At 40.4% G+C, this 20,603-nt stretch overlaps 1 protein-coding gene across 2 annotated transcripts in view; it reads left to right on the forward strand.

Annotated features, from left to right (window-relative positions):
* Thsd7b (thrombospondin type 1 domain containing 7B) overlaps positions 1 to 20,603 on the forward strand; it is an 877,985-nt gene that overhangs the window by 501,886 nt on the left and 355,496 nt on the right. For both annotated transcript variants that reach the window (XM_026779900.1, XM_005348232.3), the window contains exon 10: positions 3,719 to 3,834. In XM_026779900.1, the coding sequence (XP_026635701.1) occupies positions 3,719 to 3,834 (116 nt within the window). The remainder of the gene's footprint in view (positions 1 to 3,718; positions 3,835 to 20,603) is intronic.

Genomic DNA, 20,603 nt, shown 5'->3' on the forward strand with positions numbered 1-20,603 from the left:
CTTGGTGTCACTGAGATGATGATGCAGTCCCTTGGTGTCACTGAGATGATGCAGAAAAGGAACCTTGGACTTTTCCCAGGCATAGGACACCCAAGCTATTTGTAGACAATGATGACATTTTGAAACTCTAATAGGAAATTTATGGAAATTGGAAATGTGATCAAGTGTGAAGTCTACACAACATGCTCATAAATAGAAGGCAGTTGAGCCCTGGAGGAAAAGGTAAACTTGCTGGAAGAAGCAGGTAACACAACACCATTTCCTAGAAAAGAGAATAGTTGACTTTTTTCAGATCAGACAGGTGTGCCCTTTCAGGGAAGCTCTTAGCTTCTTGTTTCCATAAAGCACTGCTCCTTGGTTTAGTCTTCTGGGGAGAGGATGCCAGTGTTGCTCTTCCTCCCTAAGGGCAGAGCTTAGGAAGTGTATCCACCTTAGAGGGCCAGCAAACTGCATTATGACTGATGCTTCATGAGTTAGTATGATGGATGCCACCATTTCCCCAGGAGAGATGAGCACTGATTGCTATTTGAGTGGCCAGAGCCCCTGCAGTACAGGCACCCTGTACAGAAAACTTGAAGCTCAGTACCATAGACACTATGAATCCCCGTAGGAATTTTCCCTAGGTGTGTCTGAGCCCTACTTCTATGTTCCCCAGAGCTTAGAAGAGCGGGTATTATTGGAAACATTCCAGCCATGTTTAGACCGTACTCTGCCAGCTCTGGGACCCAAGGGGCAGCAGAGGGGTTAGGATAAATGGCAGTTCACTTTATTTTTATTAGACCTCAGAGTATGAATAAAAGTCCTGGGAATGATTTCAGTGTTTTTTACTATCTGACTAAGGTAGGATATAAATTTTCCTTCCTGGAGTGGGTTGTTTCAATGACACTATATCCTTATCAAGAGCCTCTTTCTCCTACTGCTTTGCTCACTGAGCAAATCCATTTGATAACGGTTTGTTTGAATTAATGACGGTTAATAACAATGCACTAATAAGAATTCATTTATTATTCATTACTCACTTATTGTTTTCTGCATGAATGTACATTTTTCACTGTAATTTATTTCACCAGAATATTACATACTGCACGTACAATACACTAGGATCATGGGTGGGATGGAGCCAATCCCTAACCGTTCCCTATTCTACATCCCATTTTCCATAAGACAACCTCATTTTCAACTGGTATCTCATGTCTTTCTCTTGACTGTGTAAGAATGTACCTAGCTCATCAATAGAAATATGAGGAACAGCTGGAGAATGCCCAGCTTTTCTCTTCTCCTTTTGTGCCCCTGACTATATCTTGTCAGTCTGTCTGTCTGTGTGCTGTGTCTTCATGTCCACATGAACAAACCCATGCATCCACTCTCAGTCCTCTTCTTTTCCTGACGTTTCCCTCTTAATTTTAAATGAAATGAAGTTTTATGTATCATTCAAGTAATGTTTTGTTTATAATTTAAAACTCATCTCTTGATTAGAGCCCATCAAAACAATAACTCTTGGATTCTCTCACAGAACCTTCATGACATCCTTTCTGTTGGAGCATTCTGCCAGTAACCTACATTTATGCTTTTTATTAATAATTTTAGAACCCGTGTCTTAGTCAGTTTGAGCTGCTATAATAAAAATTTCCATAGGGCAGTGACCAAAACAAACAGACCACTCTTTCTCACAGTCTTGGAGGGTAGACTCTCAAGATAATAGTCTTGTTGGTACAATAAGGAATTCTTCACCAATTTTAGTGGACTACTCTCTGGGTCTTCATATGGTAATGATCAAGAAGAGAGGACAAGCTTTTTCATGTCAGGGGGCTTTGCTCCCATACACTGCTCACAGCCTTAAAGGCGGCACTCAGATACTGTCACTTTGAAGGTCACAGGCTTAACATGTGAGTTGAGGGAGACTCAAACTTGCCATGCAGCATGGCATGGAGCCAGAGCCAGAGGCCGCTGCTCATGTCACACCCACAGTCAGAAAGCAGAGAGTAGGAAGTGTATGTGCAAGCTCACTTTCTCCTTTTCATTCAGTCTGAACTCCCAGCGCACAGAAAAGTGCCACCCATAGTCAGGGTAGCTCTTCCGATGTCAATTAATCGAGAAACTCCCTCAGCGGCACGACCAAAGATTTATTTCCATCGTGATTCTAGATCTCATCAAGTCGACAGTCAAGACTCGCCATCACACACAACATCCTCCTCCCCTGTTTTATTTAGACTCTCTGAACCCTTGCTATATTACATAAATGCCTTGGACCCCCATTTACCTTCTTCACTTTTGATGCTGAAACACACCCACTGCATCCATGTCTTGCTGTAGCCAAACCAGCATTGTAGAGCACTTCTTCCCCAAACACCACTGCGTCTTCTACTCTTCGCACTGCTTCTGAAGCTTTTTTTTTTTAAATTATTAAATGATTTTTGTGCTACTAGTTCTATCAGTTGAGGTCCAATGTGAGCAGAGTTCTCTTCCTTCTTAGAAGATATCTCTTTTTTCCTTACTTTGTTTTAACATTATTAGTTCCTAACATAAGTCTTTACATTTGAAGAATCCTCGTGTTTGTATGCTGGTCTTTTTGTCACGCCTGGGAAATTTGCACTCTGAATACGATCCCATGGTATTGTAAAGTTCTGGGATGGTCTGGTCCATTATCTCCCCATTAATATTATCTCTTTTGTTTTTCATTTTCTCCTTCTGAAAGTCTGATAATTGTTAGGCTCGTGTTGTGATATTTTTGCTACTGCCATAGTTTTCAGGTGTTCGGTTTCCCTGTAGTTTGGGGTTGACTCTTTATTGTCGAGGTCCTTCAGTTGAGCATTCCTCTGAACCAAGGTCAGAAATAAGTGCAAGAATACTGGCAAGGCACTTAACCACACATGTCTCTGATACGCCGATCCCTTCTTTAATCTATGTGATACGGCTGGGCTTTATGGGAACTTATAGATCGAAATCCCACACACGCATAATGAAGTGTCTCCTTGGCTCCCATGTTGCTTTATTTCTATTGTAGAAGGCAAATGTGTCTCTCAGCTCTCAATATTCAGAAGCAAAAAAGCAAGCTTAAAAAAGATAACTTTATTTTTGGTTGTTTACAAGAATTTTGTTCCTTCCAAATGGTTGGTTCTCTAAGACCATTCCCAGTTGTACGCATTAACTTACTTAACGGGATAACAGCTCTCATGCTTTCCTATGATTCATGCTAGCTAACATGTTTGTTATCTGTGGCTTGCAGTAGTATGTGTTCCCTGTCTCATCAGCCTGTGTGCTCCATGGAAAATAGAACGACGATTTAAATATTCCAACATGTTTAATGACCAGAGACACACAATATTCTCAGTGAACTCTACTAACTTTTCCTTCTTGTATACCTTGCTCTATATCTTCGTCACCTTCTGTAGCAATCAGTAATTTGATATGTTACCTGAAAAAACTGTTTTTGACTTGTTTATTCTGAAAAAAATGAAATATTACTTGAACCGACCCCGGTGGTATGACAGTTGACATTTTCTTAATTTTAAGAACGGCATCTTTTTTCCTTGCTGTAGTGAATAGCTGAGTTGGCTTGCTTTGCCTCTGGCCATGACCTCCTGTGCAGGGGTCATCATTCCCTGAGTCTTTCTTCTATCACCTATAAGAGAAACAGTCTTTTGTTTGAAATCCTACAGTTCTAAATCAATCCAGATCTATTCTCTGAAAGACTGACATAGTCTCTTTGCCTTGACAGATGTCCAGAGTCTACAAGACCCGAAACTGTAAGACCGTGTTTCCTCCCATGCAAGAAAGACTGCCTTGTGACTGCCTTTAGTGAGTGGACACCCTGCCCACGCCTGTGTCAGCCAGGTAGGTGGTGGATGCTTTCTTTCCTAGCCATTTGAACCAGTTCTCACTATGGAACATGTGGGATGTGAACTTTTTCTCATCTGTCTGGGTGTTAGGTTGACAAGAAAGTGAGTAAAGGGATATACATAGTCCTGCATAAGCAGTTCTTTAGATCTTGGAAAAGAAAATATGTTCAGATATGATATGTCATGATTTGATTGCTATACTTTCTAGGAATACATATATGTTACGGTTTAAAAAGAGGCGGAGCAGTTCCCTGAGGACCATCAGTGGGCCATGAAGGGCAGCAGGTCCCAGGCGGGGGCAGAGGGGTGGGGGGGAAGACACGCCATGCAGAGAATGTGGGTATAGAGTTTGTTTAGAAGGGAGAGAGGGAGAGACAGACAGACGACAGACAGACAGACAGACTGACAGACAGACAGACTGGGTGGAGACAAGAGAGGCAGCAGCCACTTCTTCAAAAGAGGGATGAGGAGAGAGAGGCTGGAGGAAGATCCACTTGCCACAGCACAAGGGGGAGAGTAGGCAAGGCTTGTCTCTTAAAGGGGCAGGATACCCAGATGATGGTGGGGCAGACCATTACAATATGTCCTACTAAACTATGTCTGGAAGACCTCTTCAAGTAATAACAACTTGCTAACTATCATTATCGATGTCTTATTTGGAACATTATTCCTGTGGGATTCCTTCTAAAGCTTAATTACAACTTCAGAGCTGCTGTGTGTACGTGACTTAGTTGAACACACTTAATTAACATATAGAGCTTAATCACTGTGTTTAAACTGGTAATAAGCATAACTGCATGGGAAAAAAAACAGAGCAACTGTGTCAATAATCCTTGAACAAGTACAAACACTGGAAATATAAGATTTATCTTCCTTTGTATTTATTTTGGGTGGTGATTTATGTGCCTGGATGTTATGCAGGACACAGAGTAGCCAAGTCTAAGCTGAACATAGTAGACTAAGTTTCCCAGACTTAGCTAAGCTTCCAGATGAGCTAATTCATAGCTGTGATGTTCTGTCTTAGTCTGAGGTTTGGAGTGAACCCCTAGTCCTGGTTCCTAATATTTTACCCCTGCTGCAGTAAGGAAAGGAAATTCTAGCAAAAACAAGATTAGTAAAAGTGCTAGCCATGGTCCCCAGACATGATTGTCTCCCAGATACTCATGATCATGGAGATGGCACTTTACAAACAAGGTGTGACTTTCTCTGCTGCCGCACCAGCTCAATGGAGAAAGGAAGTGTTCAGCCGTGCATAGAAAACTTGTCAGACACTGAGGACGTCCTGCTTCCCCCTAGAAAATCACAGCCATGTTTGTCTGGGTTTCCTCATTCTTTCATCTGTAGTGTCACTTTGTCAGGTAGGGTCAGCATCGCCACAGATCCAAAGGAAGAAGGAGTCATGTCACCTGTTGAAGGTCTCTTCAGTACTCTGAACATGCTGGCTACTACCTTCAATGTCTTACACTACAAAGACGGCACCTGCATATGGAGTTTTACATCTGCCATTCACCTTCTGAACATTTACACAAAGTTAATATAATAGCTCTGCTTAAGGGCAGAATTGCGAATAAATATATTGAATCAGAAGGAATTTAGAGGATTATCTATCTGATCTTTGGGAGAAGAGAATGCTAATCTCTTCCAGGAACTCTACATTTACTTTGTGAAATAGCCAAAGTAGATGAGTCAGATAAGTGGGGTTTGGTACAGCCAGGAAAGACAGTGGAACCAAAAAGCAGCCTCTGTTTTGATCCACATTGAAGACAGTGTTGAACAGGGTGGGGGTGGCGCACACCTTTAACCCCAGTACTCACGAGGCAGAGACAGGCAAATCTCTATGATTTTAAGGCTAGCCTGAATTACAAAGTGAGTTCCAGGAAGGCTCCAAAACTACAGAGAAATCCTGTCTTGGGGAAAAAAAAAAAAAGAGTTGAAGGAACTGACCCGAAGTTTTAATAGTAATATAGACTAAATATTGGAAAAATACAGGTGAATGGTTGAAGAGTCTCTTTTTTTTTTTTTAGCTTCTGACGCATCAGGGCTTAGCATAATGCCTTTGTTCAATAGTTATAAAGTGGAAAAAGTGGGATTAAAAAATACCCCCTTGCAAGCCAAATTTAGTGTGGTGTCATCTAAGTCCCCTATCACCTTGGAAACCAGATTAATTTAGTTGAGCTGGGGCACCCTGACAAGCAGAAATTACTTCAGCCACTGCCTGACGGTGTAGTCTGCATGCAACAAAATTTACTTTGCATTTTAAGGCTTTTTCTTACGTTGGCTGAGGGTTTGAGAATCACAGCTTGTAATATAACAGTTTTTGGAGCAGTTTTAAATTTTACTCCAATTTCCAGAGATTCAATTAGTTGTTTACATAGTAGATGTTGCAATGATAATAATTTCAAAGTCTCAGTGGTGTCTTTTTGCCTCTAACTCTTCAAACCTAGATAATCCATTTCACAGTTGTGCAGCCAGAGACCTGAAGAAGTAAAGATTCAATTTTTAGACTTCTTCCAGCTTCTTGCTTATTCCTGTGTTTAGTCACATGCCTGGAACATGTTCTTGTATATGCTTGGGTTAATCAGAGGATGCTAAGAGGTGGGGATATTTTTTTCAAAGAAGCCTGTTGTTCTCAAATGCTTGTGCCCTTGGTTCACCTGGAAGCTCAGTGAAGTACAGATTACTGTCCTTATGCATAGGAATTTGGAACCAGTAGCTGTGGGAGAGGTGCCAGGCATTTGCAATTGTATGAGGTCTAAAGGGCAAACTCTCATCCTGTGTTCCAACCACTGGTCAGCAGGGCCTCAAAACCCCCTGCTTCTCACCCCCTCTACAAGTTCTTTCATTTCAAAAATCTGGGGACTGTGAGCATTTAACACAGGGGTTGCGTAAAGAGGGAAACTGACACCAAAGTCAATTAGACCAGAAGCAAACTTTTATTACAATAATAAATAAATAAATAAATATCCATAGGGCACAAAAAGCTTATCAGCTAGCTGAGACCACAGCCAGGGATGGACTTGAAAGGCTATGGCAAAGGACAGTTTCTAAACTCCCTCTTTTCATAGCAAGAAACAAGAAGCATTAGGCATGAACAAAGAAATTTTTACAATCACAAGGTAAAACTCAGATACAAACTGTCCTTCTTTGCAACTTCAATTAACAGAAATTTTTAGTTAAACTACTGTTTTTATTTAAATGTTTGCTTCTCTCTGGCACTTTCTGAGGGTGTTTACCAAAGCTCTACAGTCCCCTGATGCTGCCAGTTTCACATAGCAGGGAAGGGTATGGGAAAATGCACAGCCAAAAAGCCAGGTGCATCCCATCATTTAAAAGTCAGCTCACATCAATTGCTGGTCATGAGTGGCCAGGGGTTATCTAAAAGCAGACCCTTAGTTTACAGAGGGCCGCTTCAGCCTTGCAGACAGAGCTATGGGTTGTAAAGCAAAGTAACCCACTGTTCATAGTTTATTCTTAAGTTTCTGAGAAAGCTGCTCACAGTCTGTTTTCATTATCCTGGGCTTACAACTTTATCTTTCTTTATTTCTACATTCTTATTTTTGGCGTTTACATTTCTCTATTCGTATCTTGGACTCTTCAGAGACTACATTGTGGGTGGGTTGTATTTATAGTTTGGCATCACAGATGTCCTGCTAATCTCTTCCACCTCAGTTTCTTCACTTGGGAAATGGGTTTAGTAGTTGCACACATCATAAAGAAATAAACTTATATCACTGCCTCACACATAATAGACTTTAGATGGGTGACCACGACTGTTGGCACGTATGTGGTGGGAGGCTGGCATTGTAAGGAGATGCTAAAGCATAGGTTCTCTGTCCCTGAGACTGTCCTTCCAGGAATGTTTTGAGGAATAGGACTTCAGAAGATTGCATTTCAAACCTGAAACTGAAAGCAGCCCCCTGAGGAGCTTGTGAAAGGCAGATTCTAATACAATAGACCTGGGTTCTGGGTCTCTTCTAAGCTTCAAGCTGTTTCCTATGCTTTTGGTGCAGAAGTCTAGTAGAGGGGAATTTATTAGCGATTTCTTAGTAAGAAAATGTCAGCTTCAAAGTTAAAAGTGAGTTCATAGATTTGGGTCAGACCCTCAGGAGAAAACAGAAGTGCCATGGCAGCATGGTTGAGAAAATGTTTGGTCCCTACCGAAAACTCAGGAGGGAGAGAGGAGTGAAACTTGTAATTTCAGCTAATCAGGGCAGATAAATTTACGGTTGTAGGTTGGGTCAAAGTTGAAGGACAGCGATGTGATGTATGTATTCCTGAAAGTTGTCTTTGAATCTGTTAAAAAAAAAAATGACTGTTTCTGGATTCTATTGTCAGACATTCTGACTTAATTCATCTGTGGTATGATTGGGAAATCACTAGATTATGTGAATCTCCAACCTAACCATCCTAAACCCCCAGAAAAGCCAGGGTGGTTCAGAGGCCTAGTACATTAGCGATGATTTGTATCTTAGCGATGAGTGAGCCGTGTCAGGTTTTATTTTGTCCTGCTTGGGATTATGAGTTAAATCCCTTAAAATAAAAGGCATTTTCAAACCACGAACAATCTCTGGCTAGTAGCCAAACAGATTTCTTTTCTCATTCTTCCTTATCTAAGTCTGCCTTGAAAGCATTAATAATCATTCCACATCCTTTTCTACGCAAATCAAAGTTCTGTCAGGGCTCAGCCCTGTGTGGCCTCTCTAATTTTTAAGTCCCTGTCATAAATTAATCGAATCTTAAGGAGCTTTTCATGGCACTTCCTTTGCTATTTTCTCCATGCCTTCGTTAGCCTATAAAACAAATACCTGCCCGAAAGGACCTAAGGCTGGCTCAGTAATGATAAGTACAATATTCCTCTAGCAGTCTTCCTCACCCCCATGGAATTTCCTCAGTGTACTCGTGACTGAGGATCACCACAGACCACACTGGACTCAATCTCCAAAGGTTAAAGGGCATTTACAGCACTGAAACTCTTCATAGGTAAATCTTCCAGGTAGTGGGGATAAGAAATACTTCTTTACAGCTTAATATTTTTCAGTTTATCTTTGCATACATTTTAGTCTACTAGAAGAGAGCATTGCTAATTTCTTATTGCAAGTTAATTATCTTAGTCACTGCTGTCATTACTATCATACTTCATGGGAATCCTCCTGCCTCAACTCTGGAATGCTGGACTTACAGATATGAGTCACTGCACTTGGCATGGTTTTTCTTTAAAGCCAATGACATTGTTCCTGCAAGATCTCTATCAGGCTGCCTTGCATAGAACTTATTTTGTATTTTCAAGATTTAATTAGTATATGAAAATTCAGATCCTCACACATATAACTTAATAAAATGTTAAATATCATGTATTAATAATTAATAGAAAATACCCCATGACTGCACAGAACTGGGATCACACCGCGGGGCATTCTTGCTTTGCCTATGCTCTTCTATTTCATCTTCTCTCCTGAATTCACTAATCAAAATTTTTCTCAGATGTATAGATGACTTTATGGAAGAACGGATATAGAGGAGGTAAGGGACAGAAAATGATTAGTCTGGAGATTGAAATGAAATATATACAAAGCATATCTTCTATAACTTCCAGGAAACCTTGGGGTTTTTAATTAATTGTTTGCCAGGCTCCTAATTAAAGACCAAGGGAGTACCTCCTGCTTTCATCTCCAGGAGGGAGCTGCATGGTAGAGCCATGGTAACAGGAAAGCCTGTAGCAGGCAGGCTGTGCTGGGAGGCAGCAGGAAACCTCATTTGATGGTATCCATTTCCTCCTGTGTCAGCCCTGGGAGTTAAGTCTTGAGTTTCCAGATTCAAAGACAGTGGTTAAAAACAAACAAACAAATAAAAACCATTTAGGTCATGTGTCATAACAGTTAAGATTATGAATTATTTCATGGATTTTTTTAATCAAGTTAATCCCCCATTCCCTTGCTCTAATTCCTTTATCATTCCTTCCTAACTTCATGTGCTCATCTTTTGTAATTTAGATATTTTTTAACTCACTAAGTAGACTTAATGCTACCTTTATGTGAATAGGTGTAAGTTCCATATGAGCACTGGGGTTGGGATTTCATGAACACCTCCCTACTCCATGATGGGATTTGTGCCTGGTTTGGTCTTGTGCTATGAGTTCATATGATAAACTTCTTTGCAGTATCCCTAACACACTGTCTCCTTGTCATCATCTACCACCTCTAGCTCTTAGACTCTTGCTACTTCCTCTTCAGTGATTATCCTTGAGCCTTTGGAGAAGGGTTGGCATAGAGCTGAATCATTTAAACCTCACAATATACAGTCTTTTTTTTTCATATATTGACCAGTTGTGGGTCTCCATGTTAATCTCCATCTGCTACTAAACAAAACATTTCTAAAGAGATTTGAGATGCACTAATATATAGATCAGACAATCAGTCATTAGGAGTTTATTTAATCAAGTTTTATTTGGCAGAATAACGTAGGTTCTCCCCCAGGACCCATGACCTACTAGCAACAAATAACTGGCCAAGATCATAGTCCAAGGTATGTGGTCCATCTTATGGAAAAGGACCTAAATCTAATCAGAAAGTGACTGTGACCCCCCATTACATTCCTGCCACTATCGCACCAATTGGCATCTCTACCAGGTAGGTTGCTGTTGTAGCTTGCAGGGTTCCCAGAGAGATAAGACAAATGTTTGTTTTCTTCTTTGGCTTTCCAACACAATGAAAGCTGGCTAGTGGGGATGAAGTTTCCAGACTGATACCAGCTTGATACTTCATGTTTTATGACTTGGTAGGGGATGTCTTCAGCAATAGGATACTAGTATGAAGTTCTGGAGGATAACGAAGACCAGGGACAATAGCCAGAACTCTTTGAGTGTCTATAAAACCCCATACCAACAACTCCAAAGAGAGATGCTACTGCTACCATTCTACCATTGGCCTTTAGGCTATGGTGTCTGAGGGGGCTGTCCTCCATTTTACTGTAAGTTCACTTAAATTCTTTCTTGGTATGCATGTCCATGTGTATTGTATGGAGATTCTATAGTAGTAGATATTCATATGACATTTCCAAAGTTCTTCAGTGTTAGTTATTCCTTCCCACATTCTCTTTTCTACCTGTTCTTCCATACCCACCCCACCCCATCCTCCATTCTCACCAGTTATCTTCCATTGTCTTTCTCTTGAAGTGTCTCCTCTTCCTGACCTCCACAGTTCCTCTGATTAGCACACACATTCAAAAATTCCAAGCTCCTGTCATAGATTCTTGTGTCACACTTCCTTATCACACTCCTTATCACACTTCATATCACACCTCTCTCCTTTTAAACCTTGAGTGGAAATTACAAGTTACTTGAAACTTACTGCATTTCCTTAAGTTGAGATAGCCTAATGCTTATCCCATAAATGTGCTATAAGGAGGTCGAGACATATAGAAATATGCCAGGCTCATGAATATGGAGTCCTTATCATTATTATTGGGTGGTGGTGATGATGATGATTATGACAATGACAATAGGGGTTCCTGAAAGTCAGGGAACTTTGTTGCCAGTATATCCTGTAGTATTAAATCTTTTCCATGCTGAGGTTATGACATTTGTTTCCATGCCTCTGTTTACTTTGGGTAGACCAATGCACAGCAGAGAATAAGCATTTTCAATTCTCCTGTGGTTGGCACATGATAGGTATTAAGATTTGGTTAGTAACTGTCCTTTCTTCAAATCCTCTTGTTTTGAGTTCCCCTATAGATACGGTTATCTTGGGCGGGTGTAGAAACTCTAGGAGTGGGCCTTGTTGGAGGAAGTCATTCACTGAGTGTGTTCTCATTTTGAGTATCTCTTGAACAACTTCATTCCTCCCAACCTTTCCTGCTATGGTGCTCAGCCCCATCATGGCCTAAAACAACAAAGCTCAGACCATAGGCAGGAACCTCTGAAACCTGTGATCGAAAATAGATCCTTTCTTTTTCCAAGCGCCCATGTCAGGTGTTTGTCACAGTGATAAAAAGCTTAACAGAGTGACCCCTAAGTAGTGCTAATAAATTCCAGGTCTCTTCTCCACTCATTTCTAGCTCCACGATAGCTAGAGCTGTTACACAGAGAAACCCTATCTCAAACAACAACAACAACAACAAAAAAATACAAAACAAAATTCTTTCACAGATTATTTGGCAGGTTAGGATCAGTTAGGACTGATCATTTTGAATGTCCAAGATAAAAATGTTCCAGACTGGACTTCCACCTTCCTCCTACTCAGTGCATGTAGACACAAACTCCTCTTTGATTTTCCATTTCAGGCCCATCTTTCCCCTCCTCCTCCCTCCTCCCTACAGGCACATTCAAACCTCTGTCCATATGAGCAGTGAATAAGAAAATGCTAATTTATTCTCAAATGATGATGGCTCTGATGTGCTTTAGTGATCAAGTTCTTGAGCACTGAACTCTGACCCTAAGATAAGGTTGAAGGCAACACTTTACTTTTTCAATAAAACAAGCAAAATGTGCTGCTGAGTTTCCAGGTAGTGAATTATGAGTAAGGATTTTTTTCTTTCAGAGTGGTTTTCTCTAAGAAATCAATTGAGATGTGTAACCCACATATGCCTCTCAACTCAGCCTTGATATACAGAGAGCCTTTGTCTCTGCGGGTGCCCCTGGGTGTAAGTTTCTCTCTTTAGTGTGTAATATAAACTTCACAGATCACTGGGTGGCCCCAGTGTTCAATAAATATTCCTGATAATTTAGTAGGCAGAATGACAAACTCTTGGGCTTGTGAAGAATCCAGATATCAATCACCCTCTACCAAACCATGGAGTTCTGCATAGAAATTTTAAAGTCATCCTCTCTCAACACGTACTGGGCACCTATTAGGGAATGAGGTTATCTTGATTAAAATTTGTTTAAATTATTTTCTTACCATGAGATTTTTCTAAAGTTATAACTTCTTTGCCTGTCTCTGTTAAAATTCAACACAGCGTCAAATCTGTATATATATGTGTGTTTGTGTACATATGTGTATATGTATGTACATATGTGTGTGTATGGATGTATATGTATGTATGTATATGAACTTTCTCTTGGATTCTCCTGACTCATTTTGTCTGAACAAGCAGGAACATGGCTTAGGATGAAAATTCCTGCTCATGACTCAGAACTCTCATCCTGCAGAGTTACTGTCCACCCAGGAAGTATTCCACAAGGAAGTCCCTGTACCTACTTGTTTTCCCTCCTGATAGAGACATAGATAATTATGGATATAGGGAGTCCAGAGTTGTCAGCAAAATTCTTCTTGCCCTCCTCCGATAGTCCCAGTAGGGAAACAAGCTTTATGAATAGGTGAGAGACTCAGGAAAATGAAAAAATTTGTTCCACGTTTCTCAGTGTTCTAGGTCAAACAGAACAGGCACCTTTGACTCTACAGTCAGCTTTTACCACATCACACACCTGGTTTGTCTATTCCGAGGTGGAGAATTTGAGTTCTGGTGCTTGTGAAGTGGATGTTGCACCTTATAGATTGCCCATGACTTTGTGTGCATGTGTGTGTGTGAGTAGTGTGTGTGTGTGTGTCTGTGTGTGTGAGAGAGAGAGAGAGAGAGAGAGAGAGAGAGAGAGAGAGAGAGAGAGTCTGTGTGTATACAGATATGCATGTGAATGCAGATGTCAGTGTGTATATACATGTGTGTGTGTGAGTAGTGTGTGTGTGTGTGTGTGTGAGAGAGAGAGAGAGAATGTGTGTATACAGATATGCATGTGAATGCAGATGTCAGTGTGTATATACATGTGTGTGTGTGTGAGTAGTGTGTGTGTGTGTGTGTGAGAGAGAGAGAATGTGTGTATACAGATATGCATGTGAATGCAGATGTCAGTGTGTATATACATGTGTGTGTGTATACAGATATACATGTGAGTACGGATGTGGATGTGCATGTACATGTGTGTATGTGTGTATACAGGTAGGTATACATGTGAGTGCAGATATGAGTGTGGTGGGGGGGACATGTCTCAGACCCATCTTGTGTTTCTGAGACAAGGTCTCTTATCGAGTTTTAGGTTGGGGTCAAGCTCCACTAAACCTCTCAGGATTCAGAAGAATGACTATCGCAGGCGAAACCTGATTAATAAGATCTGAGGGTAAATTAAATAAATTAGCTCATGTAAGTCTTTTTATCATGTCCCATTTATTCTTTCTGTGCTTCTCTGTCTAATGCTGTCTTGATGTCCCCCTTTCGATGTTTCTTTTTAATGTTTCTCTTGATATTCCTTGCTGTTCTACCCATCCCACAAGGTTTCTAGTTTGTATGCCCATACAGACATAGTTAACAATTTTCTCCTAAATAACAGTGGTACCAAGCATGCATTTCTTAGGGCTAACAGGATGGATAAAAGACTGACAAGGTAGGCACCTTATGTCTCAGAGGGGGCAAGGCTGTGAAGTTCCCCAGCAGACACTGGGAGGATTAGGATAAAGCTTGGCCGCCTTTCCCCTGGGATAAGCATCAGGGTGCTGTATCCCCTGGCACCCAGGTGAGAAGGAATTACTTTCTCTGGGACTGGTTTAGCGACCCAAGATTTTTTCCTGTATATTTTAGGGGTAGAGGGTACAAACAGTTAATTTCCTAGACTAAGACCTGTGTCAAGTGAAAAGTGAAGTAAGTACAGAATAGTAATAGCTTGTTAGGGTAGATCAAAGGCCAGTAAGTTATACTCTCTTCAGTTGACTGTAAGAGAATTCAGGGCCACTCAGACCTGTTTTTCAGTAAGCGCAAACATACCATTTCTCCTGCTGAGTGCCTCCTGCTCAGGGCTCCTTTCTTGTCAATGAGTCCTGTCAATAAGGATAATTGTGAGGGTACAGCTTTATGTAGATTTGACTATGAGAACAAAGGTTTGGCTGAGTGAATGCTTTCACACCAGGGCCTGCAGTGTGGAAAAGGTCATCCAAATATCCACATAGGAATAAGTTATCTCAAGGAATGATTAATACACTGCTGGGATATTTCGGGAAGAATCCCATTACAGAAGGGAGAAGAGCCATGACTTCATAAGATTTCTACAGAATTCACAGTGACTTGACTATCCAAAAGGCAGGTGTTTCCAAAGCTCTGCAAATTGGGTGTCCCACTACTCTAGTTAGTTTGCCTAGTGATCCGTCAGCTGTATAATGCTTCTGACTCACAGCAGTCTCTCCTTGACCTGGAGCTCTCTAACTAGGTTAGGGTGGATGGCCAGAGAGGGCCAGTGATTCTCTGGCCTCTAGCTCCCCAGCACTGGGCTTACAGGTGCCACACCACCACATCTGGGGGTTTTGTTTTGCTTTGTTTTTTTTTTTATACAAATATTCTGGGGGTCAAACTTAGTTTCCATGGGAGCCAAACACGTTGCTTTCATAATCTGTCCCATAGGTGTGTGATGTTCAGTCACAAAGGAAAGTCATTTGTCACTCTATATGAAGAAACCTTCTCCTCAAGGGTTCCCTTGTGGACACAGAGCCTTCATAGGGGTAAATGCCAACTCAGGAGCCTCAGTGATTGCCCTTGGTTTAGGATGGAAAACTAGATACACTTAACTCTTAGGGAATTGTGGAGTTTTGCTTCATCTCACTGGTGATCATATTTACAAAAGCTATAATTTATTGATATGAAATAGCTTATGAAATTCTTTTGGTTTTATTTAAAATTGTATTTTTATATATTCCTAGGCTACAATGTGACATTTTGATGAATGTCTGTATGGTATAATGTTTCAATACACTAATCAACATATCTATCACCTTACCTAACTATATATAATTAATAATACATATTGCAAAATGCTATGAACATAGTCTTAAATGTTTTCATTAACCTATTTAATTCTTACCTCAACCTTATGTTGAACGCTATTATTTTTTCATTTTCTGTCTGAGTAAACAGAAGCTGAAACATAAAGCCCCCATTGGCAAAGCTAAGGTGTGTCAGAAGCACTTGGAGCCCTAAGACCCTAAGCATTTATACAGCTGCTAACATTGAGCCTGTATGCTTCAGGGCTGTTGATTCTGCATGAAGTGCTGAGGTAAACAGTCCCTGAATGATGGCCAGCACAGTTTCCTTAGGGACAACCACGGAAGATGTGAGAAAGGGAGGGTGCTCTTCAGAAGTTAACAACAATAATGTAACAAAAAACACCAGGACTAGCCTGCTCCCCTCTCCTTAGAATGTCTTTTTCTCTCCACCACCACAATCAAACCAGGCTGTGCCCTCCTCTCCACAGAGCTCATCCTGACCCATCTGCTCCAAACAGCCATCCTCTTTCCCTAACTCCCATCGGTTACCTCTCTGGATAGTTGCCTAGCTTGGAGCTTCCTGGAAAGTTGCTTTGTGACCCTCTGAAGAGTCTGAACTCCATGATCTGAATAAATCCTTGCTCCTTCCTATTCCTATTACCAAGAATATCTAGTCAAAATAGGAAATAGACTAGAATTTGGCAACCCATAGCAAATACAGACGCCAGCTCTAACAAAATGTCCAAAACAGTCCTACAAACTGCAAGAGAAAGAGGCCCACATCCATAAACAATCTTTTCTATTGTGGAATATTATTTTAAGATGTGTCACATTCATTTATGCAGTGGAATATTTGTTTAATGGCGCAAAGATGTATTGCATTCTTTTAGGTTGCATTTGTTTATCTCTGTGAAGCTGTGTTGACTGTCTAAAATACCTGATTGATCTAATAAAGAACTGAACAACCAATAGCTAGGCAGGAAAGAGAAATAGGCAGGGCCAACATACAGAAAGAATAAATAAGAGAAAGACAGAGAAGGGGGAGGAGCGATTAAAAAAAAGGAGGTGAGGAGGATACCAGGGGCCAGCTACATAGCTACACAGTTAGACATGGAGTAAGAAAAGAAGAAAGGTATATAGAATAGAGAAAGGTGAAAGCCCAGAAGCAAAAGATAGATGGGATAATTGAGAAAAACTGGCTAGAAATAAGCCAAGCTAAGGCTAGGCATTCATAAATAAGAATAAATCTCCATATATTTTTTTTTGATGGCTTGGTGGCAAACCCCTATAAAGAGTAAAAAAAAAAATCAACTATACTTTTTTCACTAAAATTTTCAAGAAAATTTTGTATGATGCTAACCACAGAGTGATACAGATTTAGAAATTGGGATTCTTTGTTTTCTAGTAACATAGCTACAAAGGAAACATTTCCCATGTTCTTTGTGTATTATTTACTTACTCATTATTCCCTGTGTCCCCCATCTTTTTATTATTAATTGTGATGAAAGTGTAGGGCTGTTGCACACCAGCAAAGCTTAGTGAACTACTATTCTTCTGGGTCATTCGAATTTCACCTTTTAACAGAAGTCACTACCTGAGGTACAGGTAGCTGTTCTCACTAATATGGCCTAAGGAAATTCAATGCAAGATTTAATAGGGAGGCTTCCTGTTTGATACGATCTAGCTCTCAAATTTGAGAGAATCAAAAGGAAAGTTACTCTAACAGGCATTCCTTGTAGTCATGACTGACCCCCAAGGTAAAACTTAAAATAGTTGAATTGGGCCCTTAAAGTAGCTATCATGGATACCCAGGTCAGAACAATACAGGCTGTTTGTTTCCACCCTAGGAAATATTGATTCTGACATTAGAACTGGACCCTCCATATCTGAATTTTTAAACAAACTTCCCCAGTGATTCTAGGATACACTGAAATTTAAAAACTACTGTGTTGGAGAAATACTGTATTTAATCATTGACCAACAGAAAATTTCCCCCTAAGACAGGGTTGTTCTGTGCAGCAGCTCTGGCTGTCCTGGAACCCATTCTGTAGGCTGGCCTTAAACTCAGAGAAATTCACCTGCCTCTCTCTGCCTCCCGAGTGCTGGAATTAAAGGCTTGTGCTACCACTGCCCTGAAGGGGCATGAGCACACATTATTATTCTTACAGTCAAGTCTATTCCGTTTGTAAGGACCAAAAGCCTTGGAGCTTCACTAGAAAACAAATGTGCGACAGGATTGGGGGAGAGGCTGATTTGAAGTTACAGCAGGACACCTGATGTTTTTAGAAGTTAGCAAACAAAATATGTCTGGATGTTTGGGAATCAGAAACACATCTGAGTTTTCTCTTGGTTCAGCATGTTAGATCTGGTCTTCACCATTCTACATTCGGAATGATCATCCAGTCTCCGCTCTATAAAGCCCAGCTCAGCACTCAGTCTTAGCAGAGATATCCTCAGAGACTTTATTCAAGTTACCAATGACCTGTCATTCAGTCACTGCCTTCACGCAGTACCTCAGTTCTCAGTAGTATCTAGGAGTAGCACTTCCAACAAAGTCCCCCCTTGGAGAGGAAAGAGACAGTGGTTCCTGGAGGCAGGAGGTACTGATGCTGGGTTATGCCCTTAGATGAGCTTTGAGTGGTATAAAATTCAGGCTTGATTCTCCAAGCCACTCAAAGTCAACTTTGGAGGGGACTTCTTTTCCCAGTTACCCCTTCTCCCAGTTACCCACACATCTTTCTGTGTGCAGATCCACAGACAGAGGATAAGGAGGCTTTGAGTACAAAAACCAACTATTTTCACTGCACAACCTCAAGGAAAAAAGAAAGATGTTGTAAATTAGATAGAAATACAGAAAGGGTAAATGAAGCCCCGAAGAGTATAGAGACCACAAAATTCTTCCTGCAGAATAGAAACTGGGAAGAGAAAAGGCCTCGGCATGAGCACATAGCCGGGCCAGATAGATGCTGTACTTCAAACAAACCAAACACACATCTGTGTGTACTTGAATTCCTATCCAAATGCCTCAGCTAGGATTCCTATCCATCCCTGTCATAAGCGGTGTTGTTTTCCAAACATAAACCAGCATACCAAGCATAAACCAGAGCAAACAGAAAAAAAGCAAACAAAACCAATAAACGTGGATTTGGCAGATGGAATTTCAGCTCAACCTTGTGCTCCCATCCCACCTCCTTATTTTGTATCTAAACGTTGCTTTAAAGCCCTATTAATTTTCTTCACTGAACAGCCAAGCTACATTGCCATATATAATAAATCCTGCAGTATACATGGATATTCAGAACGGTTTGTTATTAGCAAAGGTCTCAAAAATGTGACTTTTTTTTCCATGTGAATTTTCTTTATCCTTTCAAAATGCTTTTACTTTGAGTTGGTTTTATTTCCATACCTTCATAATTCTCTGTGGATGATACAATGTGATCCTTATTTATATTTAGAAATAGTTGCTTTTCAGACACCAAGAAACTCATGTTAATTAGGATTATATTTTTAGACTTTCAATGTACTTCCAATGAGCAAATAGAATAAATTATTTTGAGTTCACTAGAATACTACATTTATTAAATTTTTTTGCAATTGAAAAGAATAAATTAATTATTTTCTACTTCCTTGGCTTTGGTCCCATTTTAATCTGATTCTAAATTAGAGTGTAGCTTCCAGATAGTTTGACTCACTGAGTCAGCTAGCAGAGCAGGGAGTTTATAAGCTGTTTCCATTGGCATTGCTCAAGAAAGCTCAGAGTTAGAGGTAGAGTTAAATGTTGTAACCTTGATATGTCAATTTCAAATTTCAAGTTTTATAAGACAAATAATTTATATAAGATAATAAATCAATAGGATTAAATTCATACTAAAATGTAAGTAAAGTGTTCATATTTTGAGACCAACAACCTGAAAATGTTCCCTAAGAAAAAAGTCGGTACTAACTATTCCTGCCAATATCTTCATGTTGCTTCCAACAGACGATGCTACATAAAGATGAATTAGTTGGGATATTCAAATGGCAGGTTTTCAGTGATAAGAAATAAATATCCCCAAAGAAGTATGCCGGGAGTGATAGGATAATTGTCATTTAACCTTTCCGAGTTAAATTTAATTTGCTGATATATAAACTCTGTTATGACTTTACTTTGAGACCTGATGAATAATAAGCCTATAACTGACAGCTACACACATGGCTACAAGTTCTGTTGGGAGTGCACTTAATGCTAACTTCCAGTGGCTGTCCAGGCACCTCGTATGATAGCTTCTGGTGAACTGTTCTGGCATTTGACTGTATCCATCCTGGCACCCAATTACAGCCTGTCTGGAGCATGCCTCTGATTTGTTCACACACAGGAGAAAGCACTGGAACTTCTTGACCTCTAGTGGAATTGAGGGAGTCTCCTGGTGTTGTTACTGCTTGACTGCTTTCAGTTAATCTGTAAGAGCCATGGGGCTTATTTGTAACATAGACCAAACAAGTGGTATTTGTGAGAGCATGTACCTCGAAGATGCTTCTGATCCCATGTGAAGAGGCTAGGTCAGCCATACCTGGAATAACTCCCGCCATGTCCTCCATAATCAGTTTCTTCTTCCTAAGTGTAGACTTCATGAATATTCAAGCTCAAGCCTTAAGACTTATGAGTTTTTAAAGGAAGATATTTAGAAGTTTGCATTCACCTATGTGTGTATAAAGAGAGAAAAATAGCTTTTTTAGTAGGAAAACAAGGTAGTTTAGTAATTATTTATTGAATTGGCTTTCACAGATTAGGAATTAGGCTGACACGGTCAAGATTCATTTCGGACTGTGAAGAATCCTGCCTTTTCTAAACTCCTCTTTGCTTTCCATTTCAAATCCCAAATAATTGGGAATTAGTCAAAGCACGGACTGGGAAACAGCAGGTTCACAATTCTGCGTCTACGGTCACAGCACACAGTGGGTCACAATTCTGTGTCTTGCTGTCACAGTGCACAGTGGGTCACAATTCTGTGTCTGCTGTCACAGCGCACAGTGGGTCACAATTCTG

This window comes from Microtus ochrogaster, chromosome 6, assembly GCF_000317375.1.
Source record: "Microtus ochrogaster isolate Prairie Vole_2 chromosome 6, MicOch1.0, whole genome shotgun sequence".
Taxonomy (NCBI): domain Eukaryota; kingdom Metazoa; phylum Chordata; class Mammalia; order Rodentia; family Cricetidae; genus Microtus; species Microtus ochrogaster.